Source organism: Sus scrofa, chromosome 3, assembly GCF_054392235.1.
Source record: "Sus scrofa isolate SSC_HxYL_T2T_F1_AM1 chromosome 3, Sscrofa_HxYL_maternal_Yorkshire_Landrace_v2.0, whole genome shotgun sequence".
NCBI classification, from domain to species: Eukaryota; Metazoa; Chordata; class Mammalia; order Artiodactyla; family Suidae; genus Sus; species Sus scrofa.
The window spans coordinates 6678933-6692252 of NC_139385.1; the positions used below are offsets into that span (position 1 = coordinate 6678933).

At 42.0% G+C, this 13320-nt stretch overlaps 1 protein-coding gene across 2 annotated transcripts in view; it reads left to right on the forward strand.

Annotated features, from left to right (window-relative positions):
• The first annotated feature begins 1170 nt into the window (after positions 1–1170).
• Positions 1171–13320, forward strand: part of CYP3A29 (cytochrome P450 family 3 subfamily A member 29) — a 39775-nt gene continuing 27625 nt past the window's right edge. Inside the window, exons 1-4 of one of the 2 annotated variants that reach the window (XM_085015922.1) lie at positions 1171–1321; positions 5226–5319; positions 7151–7203; positions 8137–9342. In XM_085015922.1, the coding sequence (XP_084872048.1) occupies positions 9289–9342 (54 nt within the window). In that variant the 5' untranslated portion in view covers positions 1171–1321; positions 5226–5319; positions 7151–7203; positions 8137–9288. 2 annotated transcript variants of the gene reach the window in all.

The following is a 13320-nucleotide window of genomic DNA, read 5'->3' on the forward strand; positions in this document are numbered from 1 at the left end:
CTGCATTAAAGAAAAATCCCTACTGGTCAAAGAGTGGGGCATCCAATCTGATGCCCTTTGCCCTGGATGAAAATATCATGCCAACATTTTTGAGACCTTTGTGCTGTATGAGCTACATCTCGGTGGATAAGGAGGTTGGGGTCCACTTGGCCATTGGGTTTCTTTCCTGTGTCACACCCTTCACACCCATTGTTTGAGAAGTGGTGGTCTTCCTATAGAGAGAGGTCCTTTCTTGTTTCACTTCTGTCTGACTCACTGTCTACTGCAAGACTCTCTCAGTGGGATAGAAATCAGCCCAAATTAATGTTTTTGGTATAGCTATCACCATCTCCTCCAAGTCCTGCATCTCTTTCTGGAGCCCTCTTGTCAATAGAATGCTGATGGATAATCTAGAATGTCCAGTGATGGTGGCCAAGGCCCACCAGGCCCTCTGTTGCATTAACTATCCAGGAATATGGTGTGGTCACCAAAGAGTCACAGGGAAAGGAAACACAGGGGCCCAGATTTCTCATGACGACCAATTCAAGTCTACCAACCTTTCTGATGCCCACCTCTGCTAGGTACCAAGGATGGAAGGGTGACTAATACTCAGACTGTGTCCACAACCTCGATCTGTAAGGGAACAGGTTTGGAAACAAACCAGGGTCCTGGAGGATAATAGAATTGTGCTCAGGCGGATAGGAATTGCCTAGAAGTGGAAGTGGTTATTCCTGGTAAAGGAAGCTGGTTAGGGATGACTCTAAGATAGACTATTCTTTCTGAGCTGAGATTTGAAGAATGAGAAGGTGCCTTATTGGGGAAGGAGGGGTATTTCTAGGCAGCGGAAACTGCATGGGTAAATATTTGTAGATATAGGTTGTCTGGAGGATTTCAAGTATTTTGGAGTGCAGGCAGCTTAAGGGAGACATGGCATTTTATAGGAGATTAATGGCTAGTGGTTTTATTTGAGTTCTGTAACCTTTGGACTTACTGATAACACTTATTGAGTTGTTATTGAATTCGCACAGAATATGAGTTCAAAGGAGGTCAAACTTGACTGTCCATGGTGCTTTGCCAACTATCAAGGGGGGGAGGGCTCCTGCAGGAAGAGCACTGGTGTTTTTTCACTGGCTGCAACCCCAGCTCCACCCACTTCCCAGCATATAAATCTTTCAGCCTCAGCGAGTCATCACTGAGTGAAAGCAGCAGGCAAAGCGCAGCACAACCAGCTAAAAGGAAAATCCGAGGAGAGAATCACGAGGACAGTGGCCATGGACCTGATCCCAGGCTTTTCCACAGAGACCTGGGTTCTCCTGGCTACCAGCCTGGTGCTCCTCTATCTGTGAGTAGCCGTCCAGACTTGTCTGCTCTGTAACCTTGGCCTTAGGTGTTAATCAGGTCTCCCTTTCCCTTTACTGATTTGAAGATCAGATTTAATGGAGGGAAGGGTGCTTAAGCTGTGGGTCTACAAACAGCAAAGGGAGTGTTATTGATATTAGTGACATTGACTCAGTCCCGTGGAAGGAGTAACCAACCTCCTGCCCCCAAGTGCCTATTTTCTGTAGTTGGCAGAGTTTAGTGACATTATTTGCTCCCAGGGAAGATCTTCTGGTGGACCACCCGTTTCCATGGACCAGAATCCACCAGAGGAAGATTTTAACCAATGGGTCCCTGTGCAGTGGGGTACCCTTCCCTTCCCAAGCTCTGGGGGTCCTGGAGACATGAAGTCAACTGGGTTTTTGTCCCATTGTCTTCACCTTCTGGGTTCTGGGTCTGCTACCAGAGATGTGTAGAGCAGCTGGCCCCTGTGTCACTCAGGGGTTCCTGGTCCCCTTTCTCCTACCCCAGGTGTCATTCACATAAGGCACCTGGTCACCCAGGGGCTGGAGACATTGCCCGTCTCTTAGACTCAGCTTCCCCCCCCACGCCATGCCCCCTCTTTGGCACTCATCTCTAAGGGTCCATCCTCCCACTCTTTCTATGCCCAACTCTCTAGCCCCCAAATCAGAAATCTGTAGAACAGAGGAGACTTGGCAGAAATCTGGATATTTTATTCATTTCTTTCACTTTTCCCTCCTATCTCTGGAAGGATTATCATTAACACAGAAACTTATTTTCCCTATGATATGAAATCTGCTCACGACCCATGCAAGTCCCAAACTCCAACTTGTATTATAATTATTTTTTCCCTTTAAGTACAGTACTAGACAAGGAATCACGGTCATCTAACAGTGTGGGATTCTTGACACCACAGAACAGGCTGGGAAAGGGATTACTTTAAAGGAGTGGGTAGGAAAGGCCCATCTCCATGTCACATTTGACTTCTATCTCAATTTCACTGTTATTAGAAAACAGCAAGAAGTCATGATGACATGAACTCTATAAATGTTTTAATTCTTGGAAAGTAACGATAGTGATTCAGGTATGTGCAACACGTTTTCTGTCTCCTGACATTTTAAAATTGATAGCTTTTAATTCATTCTTCATCATAGATTTGTTAATGATATAAGACAATTTCCCACATGTTCTTTCTAAAGGATAAAAGAGGTCTGCTTTCCAGTATTTTTGACCATAAAAGTTGATAAATAAGCTCACACTTCTAGCATCATGTCAGGAAAATGAAATCTAGTATAAAAATGTATACTTCTGTGATATAGATTGTTTTAAATACACCTGCCAGCAGGTTATTTTAATCTCTCATGGGAGTTAAGTGTGCCTGGGAGCCAGTGATAATGGGGGAGGCATCCTGGGAGGGTCAGGATGCAGGGAAGAATAGTCCTCATTCCTCAGAGCAGACCTCCCAGAGATGATCGTCTGACCTGGTCCCACCAGAGGTCAGCAGAGTTGGCATCTCATCTGCTTGAAGCCTGGGGTGGGTCCCCATCTAAGTCACATGATGTGTGGTCCATCTGGCCCTGGGGCTGTTATTAGGTAGTGTCAGTACCAGGCAAACGTCACAGTAGCCTTAGAAGATACTACTGCCGCCAAGAGTCAGTAGCTGCAGACAGTGTTTTCCTGATACCAGCACAGTGTGAACACAATAAGAATGATTGGCTTTATTGTAAGGCCCTTCCTTTTTACTCAAAGCAGCTTTCCCAAACCATGCGAAGCTGGAAAGCAATCCAAGAATTCACCCAGACCACACTCTGCCTTTATATGAAATCATGTGTGGTTAGACACTGGACCAGATCTTTCCTTGGGACCAATTAATTCAGACACATTCATTCAATGTTTTGGCATCACTTTAAAAAATATTGAAAGTATAGTTGATTTATAGTGTTGTGCCAATTTCTTCAATATAGCAAACTATATACATATAGTTTTCCATCATGGTCTATCCCAGGAGATTGGCTATAGTTCCCTGAGCTATACAGAAGGGCCTTGGACTTAACGTCTCTTCATTCTAAATGGAATCGTTTGCTTCTGTTAATCCCAACTTCCTGCCAACCCATTCCCTCCCCTCAGGCCCCACCCCTGGTAACAAAAAATTTGTTCTCTATGTCTGTGACTCTGTTTATATTGTATACCTAGGTTCATTTGTGCCATATTTTAGACTGCACATATAAGTGATATCATATGGCATTTTTCTTACTTACTTCACTTAACATGATAATCTGTAGTTGTGTCTTGGCATCAGTCTTGAGTTCATGCAACACATTGAGAGTTTAGAAGGAGAAACTGATTTTCCCTGGTTATGATGGCTGAGGAAGGAACTAGGGTGGGCATAGCCCAGGTCACTCCCTTTTTGGAAACTGATGTTCGCTCCTCCACCAACTCTTCTGGAGGAAAGATCCAAACACTCAGCTGTGCTTGGCCAAGGTGCCCATGCTGCATCTTCAAACAATGCAATTTCCCTCATGCAATTTTTGTGTTTATTTTGTCGCATATTATAAGATGTGATGGATTTGTACAGAATATCTGGAACCTAAAGACCTTAAAAGCTCAGCATCAAAGAAGAGACAGGTCTTAATCCACCAATCTGAAACATTTTATGGCTATTCATTTTATACCACACAATGACTTTTTTTTTTTGCTATTGGCAAGAAGGTACCTGAAGTGTGAAAGGCCTACTTTTAGCTGAAAACACCTGCAGGACATGTTGAACCATTTATACATAGCACACTTTTCAGCCCCGTCTTCCTAATTTGCCTCTACAGTATTGGTCTTGGAGGCTTAGCAACTTCATGGTTAAAACTGTTGCTGGCAACCTCTTCCCTCAGCCTCTCTTTTCCCAGTCTCATCTCTGAGCAACACCAGACTGAGAGGATCTGCAAGAATTAAAACCCACAGTTGTGGAATTCCACACAGGACACAGGAAGATGAATTCTGGGTCCATGAGGCATAGAAAGAACCAGTCTTAATGGCTTTTGGGGATAGTTAATGCACAGAGGCAGTAAAGTAACTATTTTGTGACTGAACATCTTGAAAAAATGAGTGTGCTTGGGGCACTGTGCTTAGCAGGTGAGTACCATAAGTTGTAAGCCCAGGTACCATTTGAGAAAGAATGGTCTGGAAATGGATTCACGAGTCATTGGTTCATTTATGAACTTATATTCAGGGAACATATGGTCACTCACCCTTCTCTGTAGCTCAAGTCAACCAAATTGCCTGAGGACAGAAACTTGGGTGTGGCTGAAAAGTACTCACATTTCTGTTATGACAATAGAAGCACTATTGTTTACTAAAGTATGATTATGAAGATAGATTCAAGCAGAATTAAATCCTGACATGTCAAGGCATAGAGGGAAAGAAAAGCATAAGAATCTCCATGAAAATTGCAAGAACAATGTCACAGTAGGGTCTCCATAACTTACTGTTTTTATGGGGGCACATTTAAGCAAAAGCTCATTGTGGTAACGGAAAAAGAAATTTCTCATTTCTACTTTGAATGAGACTCTCCAAATCATCTAAGAGTCAAGTTATGAAAGAAATCTGAGTAATTCCCTGGAAGAATTCCAGCCTGAACCTCTTGGGAGCACTCCAAGTCAAAACATCTATCAAGTGTTCACTCTACAATTCATGAAGAATTCGGCTGCGTTTAGCTAATCATCATTACCTTCTGCGGGTCTCATAGTGGTGGTGGGAGAGGAGGTGATGAGTGAATGTAACTGCTGCTTTGGGAGTTGCCGATATTATTTGTTGCCTACATGTTACCTCCCTAGGTCGACTGTTCCAGTTCTGAGTCAGTTATGAGACAGCCCCTGTTCCATAATCCCTGTGACCTGGTTTTCTCTTTCACTTTATAGATATGGGACGTATTCACATGGCCTTTTTAAGAAGCTGGGGATTCCTGGGCCAAGACCTCTGCCTTATTTTGGAAATATCCTGGGCTACCGTAAGGTGTGTGTTGTCTGAACTCCCTCTTTGCTTCTTATGGTTGCAAATTCCAGCTGAGTTCCACAGTAAAACTGTTCTCCTCGGGAGGAAGTTCTGAGATTTCATATGTGGTAGAAATGACATCTTGGGCCCCACCCAGCACATGGCCGGTTTTACATCACACCTCTATTTGCAGTTGTTAGGAGCTCAGATTTTGCCTGAATCTGACAGCCCAGCTCTCTGGCTGATTCAGCTCAGGACTTGATGTTCTGTCTTGTGAGTATTGTGAAGAGACGCTTCTTCCAGGTGCAGATTCCCAGAGAGGCACAGTCCTCCTAAATATCAGGAGAAAAGCCGGAAGGGGCTCCTGGTCATTGCCCATTCAGCTGCATTCCTTAGAGTCAGACTTTCCTGTTGGCAGCATAAGCTCTGGATAGCGTTTTCTTCTTCCTCCTGGTTTGCTGGGTAACTTCAGTTTCTAAGCAGTCTGAGTGTTTACCTTTGGGTATTTCGCACGAACATGAATCCATTCACGACCTGCTAACACCTGTGGTTATTTCTGTGGCTCTATTCCACTTTTGCTACCCCTGACATCTTTTGGGTTTTAAGGGATAGAGCAAGAGTTTTCTCCTTCACTTTTGTGCCTTCAAAGGAGGCACTTTTTGGGTGCATCTGAGCAGGGAGTAGGTATAACAGGGGCAAGATGGTGGTTGTCTATTTACTTCAGCTAGTTAACCACTAAATAGGATGTGAAGTTTTTTAAACAAGGCAGAATCACTTACATAAAATAAATCAAAACGATATGACTTGACAAAATTATTAAAAATTTAAATTAACTGAATGGAATGTGGAGGTGATACATGGACTGTGAATTTTGGCAGTGCCTTTGTGGTTGATTCAGCTCTGATGCCTTGCCCAGGGCCTGGCCCCGGAACTGAGGGTCATGAACTAAATCTAGGGGCCCAGGGAGAGAGTCTTGTATGCAAGCTGCTCTCTGGCTCAGATTTCCCTTCCTACAGATGTGAGTTTTTCCCCTCAGATCCTGACTCTTCCAACAGAGGCCCTCACTGTATCACTACTGCCTAAGATCTTCCTGTATTTTTTTTTCTCCTCTGAAGAAGCAGTACTTTTCTTTCTACTTGTCTCAGGTGAACATCTTAGTAGATGCACCCAAGACCCACACTTCTTGGACTTTTATTTGCAACGTCAAACCATCAAATATCACAACAGAATCTAGTTATAGGAAGTTTTTCTTTGTTTCTTTTTTAAGTTACAGAAGTGAAAAGTCAGGGTAAGTGTTTGAATTCTTTGTGAACTTGTGGCATCTTCCTATTTGTGTGTGTGTTGATCTGGACAAGTAGAAAGCGAGTCTGTTTTGCGATTCATTTACTCACTTTCTTAATGCACAAGGCTTAGACCCATTTACATTTTCTAGACCAATAAAGCTCACTGGTGTCTTTAACTTCCTCCTTCTGCTGGAATTCCAGAGAGGGCTCATGAGAGAAATGGAAAGGATGTTTAGCTGGGAGCTGAAAGGGTGTCTAGGCCACTCTAACTTTCCCCCGGCTTCAGTTTTCTCACAGAAGACAAGGAGATACTGAATATTCTCAGGCAAAGGTAAGCCTTCAGTATCTGTAACAGTTGGAGAAAATTCAAGTGTGATTTTAAGTTCTCGTTTCCCATATCTCCTCTGTTTTCCCTCCTTTCCTCCAAGACGTCTCTGAGTAAGAATTTCTCTGCAACTGCCTGTGCAAAACAGTAGCCTGATTTCATGAGTTGGAAGACATTTTTGCCTCCTAAAGAGGTAGGGTTCAATACATTTGGATTAATATTCTAATTTTGTTTCTTCTTGCAGGGTGTTGACCATTTTGACAAAAAGTGTTTTCAACAGTATGGGAAAATGTGGGGGTGAGTATGATGTTCTGGAACCTTCCATTGCCTAGACTTGCTGGGATGCGGCTCCCCCTTGTGGTGTGGAGGACCCTCTCAGCTCAGAGCTCCTGGGGAGGAAACCATCTATTGTAAAGCTTGGGAGGCTTGTTCCACCAGGGACCCCAGATGTCACCAGGTGTCCAGCTCCCCAGTCTGAGTCAGCACTTTGCTCCAGACTTGGAGGCTCGGGGACCCCTAGCATCTCTTTACCCAGTGTTTTGCTATTCATTTCCCCCCCATTGTTCCTTCCTTAAGGTGCCTCCCCTTCTTTTTTGTCTATACCCACAGCATGTGGAGGTTTTCTGGCCAGTGATTGAACCCATGTCACAGCAGTGACCTGAGCCACAGCAGTACAACACCAGATCCTTAACCCACCGAGCCACTGGATAACTTATAGGATGGCTTTAATTGCATAAAATGCATAATTCCAGACCCTTCTCATGTGTGCACATCAATATATATTATTGCCCCTTCCCACATGATTCACTTTTAATTAAAAGCCAAAATTCCTTTATTTATATTTTGGATTTAACATGTCGTGTTAGAAAACACTGGAGAGGACGTCAGCATACCGTATGACCTGTGGTGGGGCTTAAAAATCTGCATTTTAACTGATAGTGTAAGAAGTGCTAAGGCAGGTGTGAGATCATGAGTGTAAAACGTTACCTTCCTCCTGTAAACCACTGTCCTTTCTTCACCCATGTGTTTTTTTTAAAACACATGAACGAAAGAAGGGGATCATCCAAGAAAAAAATCATTCAATGGAGAGCAGATTATGTGCCTCCTCACTCACTTCGGTCTCTGCTTCAGCACTAAATACACTTAACACCCACTTAAACCCTCTGAGGTTTAGAATAGTTTTTAGAGGCTGGCAGCAGTAAGTACAGTGTTTCTTATCCATTGTTACAGGTGATCCAAAAACCAGTGGAACTCCCTCTGTGACGTCAAAGGAGGAATAGGTGACTTGTAGGAAATCTTCCACTGTGTCCAGTGGTTGTAAATGCTTGTTAGTGGAAACAAAAGGCCAGAAGACAGTGTAATTAACTTAGAGTCAATCTCGTGCCAGTGGCCCATTCCTGTGAACGGGCATCCCGACAGTCAGGAGATCAAGCCAGTTTGGACTTGATCTGGGTCGTACGAGTATCAGATGTGGGCCCGCCCTGCTGCTGCGGGAGGCTACCTACCTGGAGCCCGAGGCCCACTCGGAATTCATACAGAAGAATACACACAAGTAATGAAAATAAAATATTTTCAAAATAAAATCTGCGGCTTTTTCTCAATGTCTTCATTCTCTTTGTCCTTTTGTTTCGAGTTCTTCTAACTATGATGCTCTCAGGATATCTCCTTATCATTTAATGTAACATTTCCTTTAAAAACATATACACTAGAAAGCAAATAGAAAAAAAATAGCCTTGGGATTCTTTCATAGTCCTCCTCTCACTTGTGGGGCATTCCAAATCTTCCATTTGCAGGCAAATTACTACATATTTATGATCAGTGCGTCTACAGATTTCATATGCCTTGTTCATGTTTTGATGTATCTTCAAAAATGAGTGGTCGGACGCTTCCTAATTATGTTTTTCATTCCTAGATAATTTGCCTCCCTTCAATTATTTACTAAGCTAACTTCCTTTTTGATAAGGTAATATTATAAACATATAAAAATAATGGAGAGGAGTTCTCATGTGGTGCAGTAGGTTAAAGATTCCGCATGGTCACTGTAGCAGCTCAGGTTGATGCTGTAGCATGGGTTCAATCCCCAGCCTAGGAATTTCCACATGCCATGGGTGTGGCCAAAAAAGACTAAAACGTGCTGTAAACGTCATGGAGAATGGCATAGGAAATACCTATGTCCACCACACCTAGACTGAATAAGAGTTCTAATGTTATTTTGAACCACAATCTCTAGGAGGAAGGATTATGTAATGTCAGGATGAGAGTCTGGACCTCTGGGTGTGGCTCCAGCTGTAGAAACCAGATCATGACATCTAAGCAGATCTGTTTTCCCTACACAGGGTTTATGATGGTCGGCAGCCTCTGCTGGCTGTCACAGATCCAAACATGATCAAATCAGTCCTAGTGAAGGAATGTTATTCTGTCTTCACAAACCGGAGGGTAAGCATCAATTTTTTTTAAGTTAAAATTGTATGTATTAAATATTTATTTTGAAATCACTATAAATGCACAGGCTATTGTCAATAGAGAAAATACAGGGTGGTGCCGTGTCATGTAGCCCATGTCCCGTTTCACTCATGATAATATTGTGTGTAAATTTTGCAGAATATCAAAGCAGGAAATTGACATTGAAACTATCCACAGAGCTTACTTAGATTTGATCAGTTTTCTGTGTCCTCATTTAGTGTATGTGTGTGTGTTGCCCTATGAAAATTTATCGTATATGTAGATGGGTGTAATGACCACCACAGTTAATGAACTGTTCCCTCTGCCATAAGGCTCTCTCTTACTAGTCGTTTATGGCCACAGTGTGTAGCTTTTTTTCCTCTCATCATAGTCTTAGAAGAGCAAATTTAAAAAAATTTCGATGAGGCAATTTATCATTTATTCTTTTATGGGTTGTGCCTTTGGTATTAAGTGGAAAACTCTTCACCTTGCCCTAGTTCCTGAAGATTTTTTCCTAAACATTATCATTTTATATTTTGTGTTTAAGTCTGTGATCCACTTTGTGTTACTTTTTGTATATTGTGTGGAAGGAGGTCATCGTCCTTTTATTATTATTTTTTCCTGGCCTGTAAATGTCTCTATTTCTCCACCAGCATTTTCAGAAGGACTACTCTTCCTTCACTACATAGTGTGGTCCTTTTGTCAAAGATTACTTAGACCTCTTTGTGTGGATCTATTTTTCACTCTTTATTCTGATGGTTGCCAAAATATTGGCTGCCAATGTACAGCCATGCCAAATGGAAACATGGAGTCAGAGTTGGAGGAAACAGAAAAAGTAGCTTTAGTCACCAGGCAAAGAGGAGAACACAGCAGGCTAGTGCCTCAAGGACTGTGTGCCCCCTTGGAGGGGGCAGTGAGAGTAGTGAGGTGTCTTATTGTGTTTGAGGAGCAGGGTGTGATCAGCTCCTGACATTATCCTGACTGGTGGGTGGTACGGTGATTGGGGCAGCATCATCAACCTTCTTGTTCCAACCTGTCTGGGGTCTACATGCTGTGGGCAGCATCCAGTCAACTTCTTTCACCTGGTGGGGCTTCAGCACCTGCAAAACACCTTCAAGGACATGGCTCAGAGTATTATCTATAGTCTTTGAAGGAGAACTGAAGGTCCTTGTCTTGGTTGAATGGCTGAATTATTATTACTTTTTTCTTTTTTCTCTGTATTTTCTTTTCCACTTCTCTGATTAAATCTGTCCTTTGACTGAAGTTTTTCTATATATAAAGGCAGGTGGAGGACATGGCGGGGCCCACTCTGGGAAGGCCTCCCAGGATCCTGCTTGGTTACATAGTTATTGGTCTATGTATTTAGCCACCCCCACCCCGGGATCACACAATCATGGTTAGTGTAGCTGTATAGTAAGTCTGAACATGTAGAAAATTCTTCCCACTGTATTTTTTTTTCTTTCAGAAATGTTTTAGTTATACGAGATCCTTTTCTTTTGCCATACAAATTTAGGATAAGCCTGCATATGTTTACCAAAAGATCGCTGAGCTCTTAGATTTGAAATAAACCTATAGATCAGTTAGAGGAAAATCTGTGCATTTGCTAGGTCAGAACTTTCAGCACCCCCCAAAGAAATTCCAGTCCATGTGTGCAGTATTTTTCCCCATTCATTTGGGTTTTCTTTGATTCCTTTCACAACATTGTGTCATTTTCGTAGAGATTCAGTACATGGTTTTATTTTATTTATTTATTTGTTTGTTTGTTTGTTTATTTATTTATTTATTGTCTTTTTGCCATTTCTAGGGCCGCTCCCACGGCATATGGAGATTCCCAGGCTAGGGGTCTAATCGGAGCTGTTGCCACCGGCCTACGCCAGAGCCACAGCAACACGGGATCCGAGCCATATCTGCGACCTACACCACAGCTCAGGGCAATGCCGGATCCTTAACCCACTGGCCAGGGATTGAGCAAGACCAGGGATCGAACTCGCACCCTCATGGTTCCTAGTCGGATTCGTTAAGCACTGCGCCACAATGGGAACTCCCAGTACATGTTTTTAAAATATATATTTAACAAATTATTTTATTTGGGGTGATTATAAATGATATTTTTTTAATGTGCAGTCACATATTCATTGTTATTATATAGAAATTATCTATCTAGTTGGTAAGTTTCTGTCATGAATGGGTATTCAAAATATCCATTTTATTTTATTTTATTTTTTTGTCTTTTTGCCATTTCTTGGGCCGCTCCCGTGGCATATGGGAGGTTCCCAGGCTAGGGGACGAATCGGAGCTGCAGCCACCAACCTACGCTGGAGCCACAGCAACGTGGGATCCAAGCCATGTCTGGGACCTATACCAGAGCCCAGGGCAATGCCAGATCCTTAACCCACTGGCCAGGGATTGAGCGAGGCCAGGGATTGAACTTGCAACCTCATGGTTCCTAGTCAGATTCATTAACCACTGAGCCACGACGGAAACTCCCAAAATATCCATTTTAAAACGTAATATAGTTTTGGAAGATGAAAAAAAGTCTCAAGCAATTTGGCTTGACAGTCCAGTCCCAAACTGAGAAACAACTACCTCTTTCCTTTTTCTTCTAACACTGGAGGGAAAAAAATGGAAGGGAAAAGAATTTCCACATACTTATATCATTTCTTCAAGAATAGCAAATGGATTCCTAAATCTATTTTTTAAGATATTAAAGTATTAAGTACTATTTTTAAAGTATTAAAATTTTAAAACAGTTTTAAAAGTATTAACTACTATTTTTAACAATAGTAGTAACTAAAGTATTTTTAAAAAGACTTTAAAAGAATTTTAAAGTCTTTTTAAAGTATTAAATACTATTTTTTTGAAACTATCATATGAAGATCTCAGTTTTCAATGCTCGTGCTGTAGATACACGTAACGACAGAACTGATCTGAGACCACAGATACTTGCCAAGGCTCTCTGGCTCTTTGTCACTAGTTTCCCTGTACTCTGCACAGACCCAGAGGATAAACTAGGTCTTATTCCTGTCTGATTCCCTTGGAGAATTCTTTCTGTACCTCACGGGTCATTTGCATTTAAAGGGAGATTGGTATCTAAAGGCTGGAAACCACATCAGGTGTCTGGACGTCTCCTCCAGCCTCAAGGGAAAATATTTCTGTGATAAATATTTCTTGAGCATCTAGCATAGGGCCTGCTGCTAAGTAGACAGTCAGAATTTGTTAAATAATTGGTTCTTTTTTAAATTCAATAAATTTTATTGTATTTATGGTTATACAACGATCATTATAACCCAATTTTACAGCCTTTCCATCCCAAACCCCCAACCCATCCCCACCCCTCAACCTGTCCTCTTTGGTAACCATAAGTTTTCAAAGTCTGTGAGTCAGTATCTGTTCTGAAAAGAAGTTCATTGTATCCTTTTTTAAGATTCCACATATAAGTGATAATGTATGATGTTTGTGTCTCACAGTCTGACTTTAGCATGATAATTTCTGAGTCCATCCATGTTGCTGCAAATGCCATTATTTCATTCCTTTTTATGGCTGAGTAATATTCCATTTCGTGTATGTACCACATCTTCTTTATCCACTCCTTTGTCAGTGGACATTTAGGTTTCTTCCATGTCTTGGCTATTGTATATAGGGCTGCAATGAACATTGGGGTACATGCGTATTTTCAAGTCATGGTTTTCTCTGAATAGGTCCCCAGAGTGGGATTGCTGGATCAAATGGTAATTCTATTTTTAGTTTTTTGAGGAATCTCCATACTCTTTTCCACAGTGGTTGCACCAATTTACATTTCCACCAAGAGTGTAAGAGGGTTCCCTTTTTTCCACACCCTCTCCAGCATTTATTGTTTGTAGACATTTTGCTGATGGCCATTCTGGCTGGTGTAAGGTGGTACCTCATAGTGGTTTTGATTTGAATTTGTCTAGTAATTAGGGATGTTCATCATCTTTTCATGTATTTTTTGTC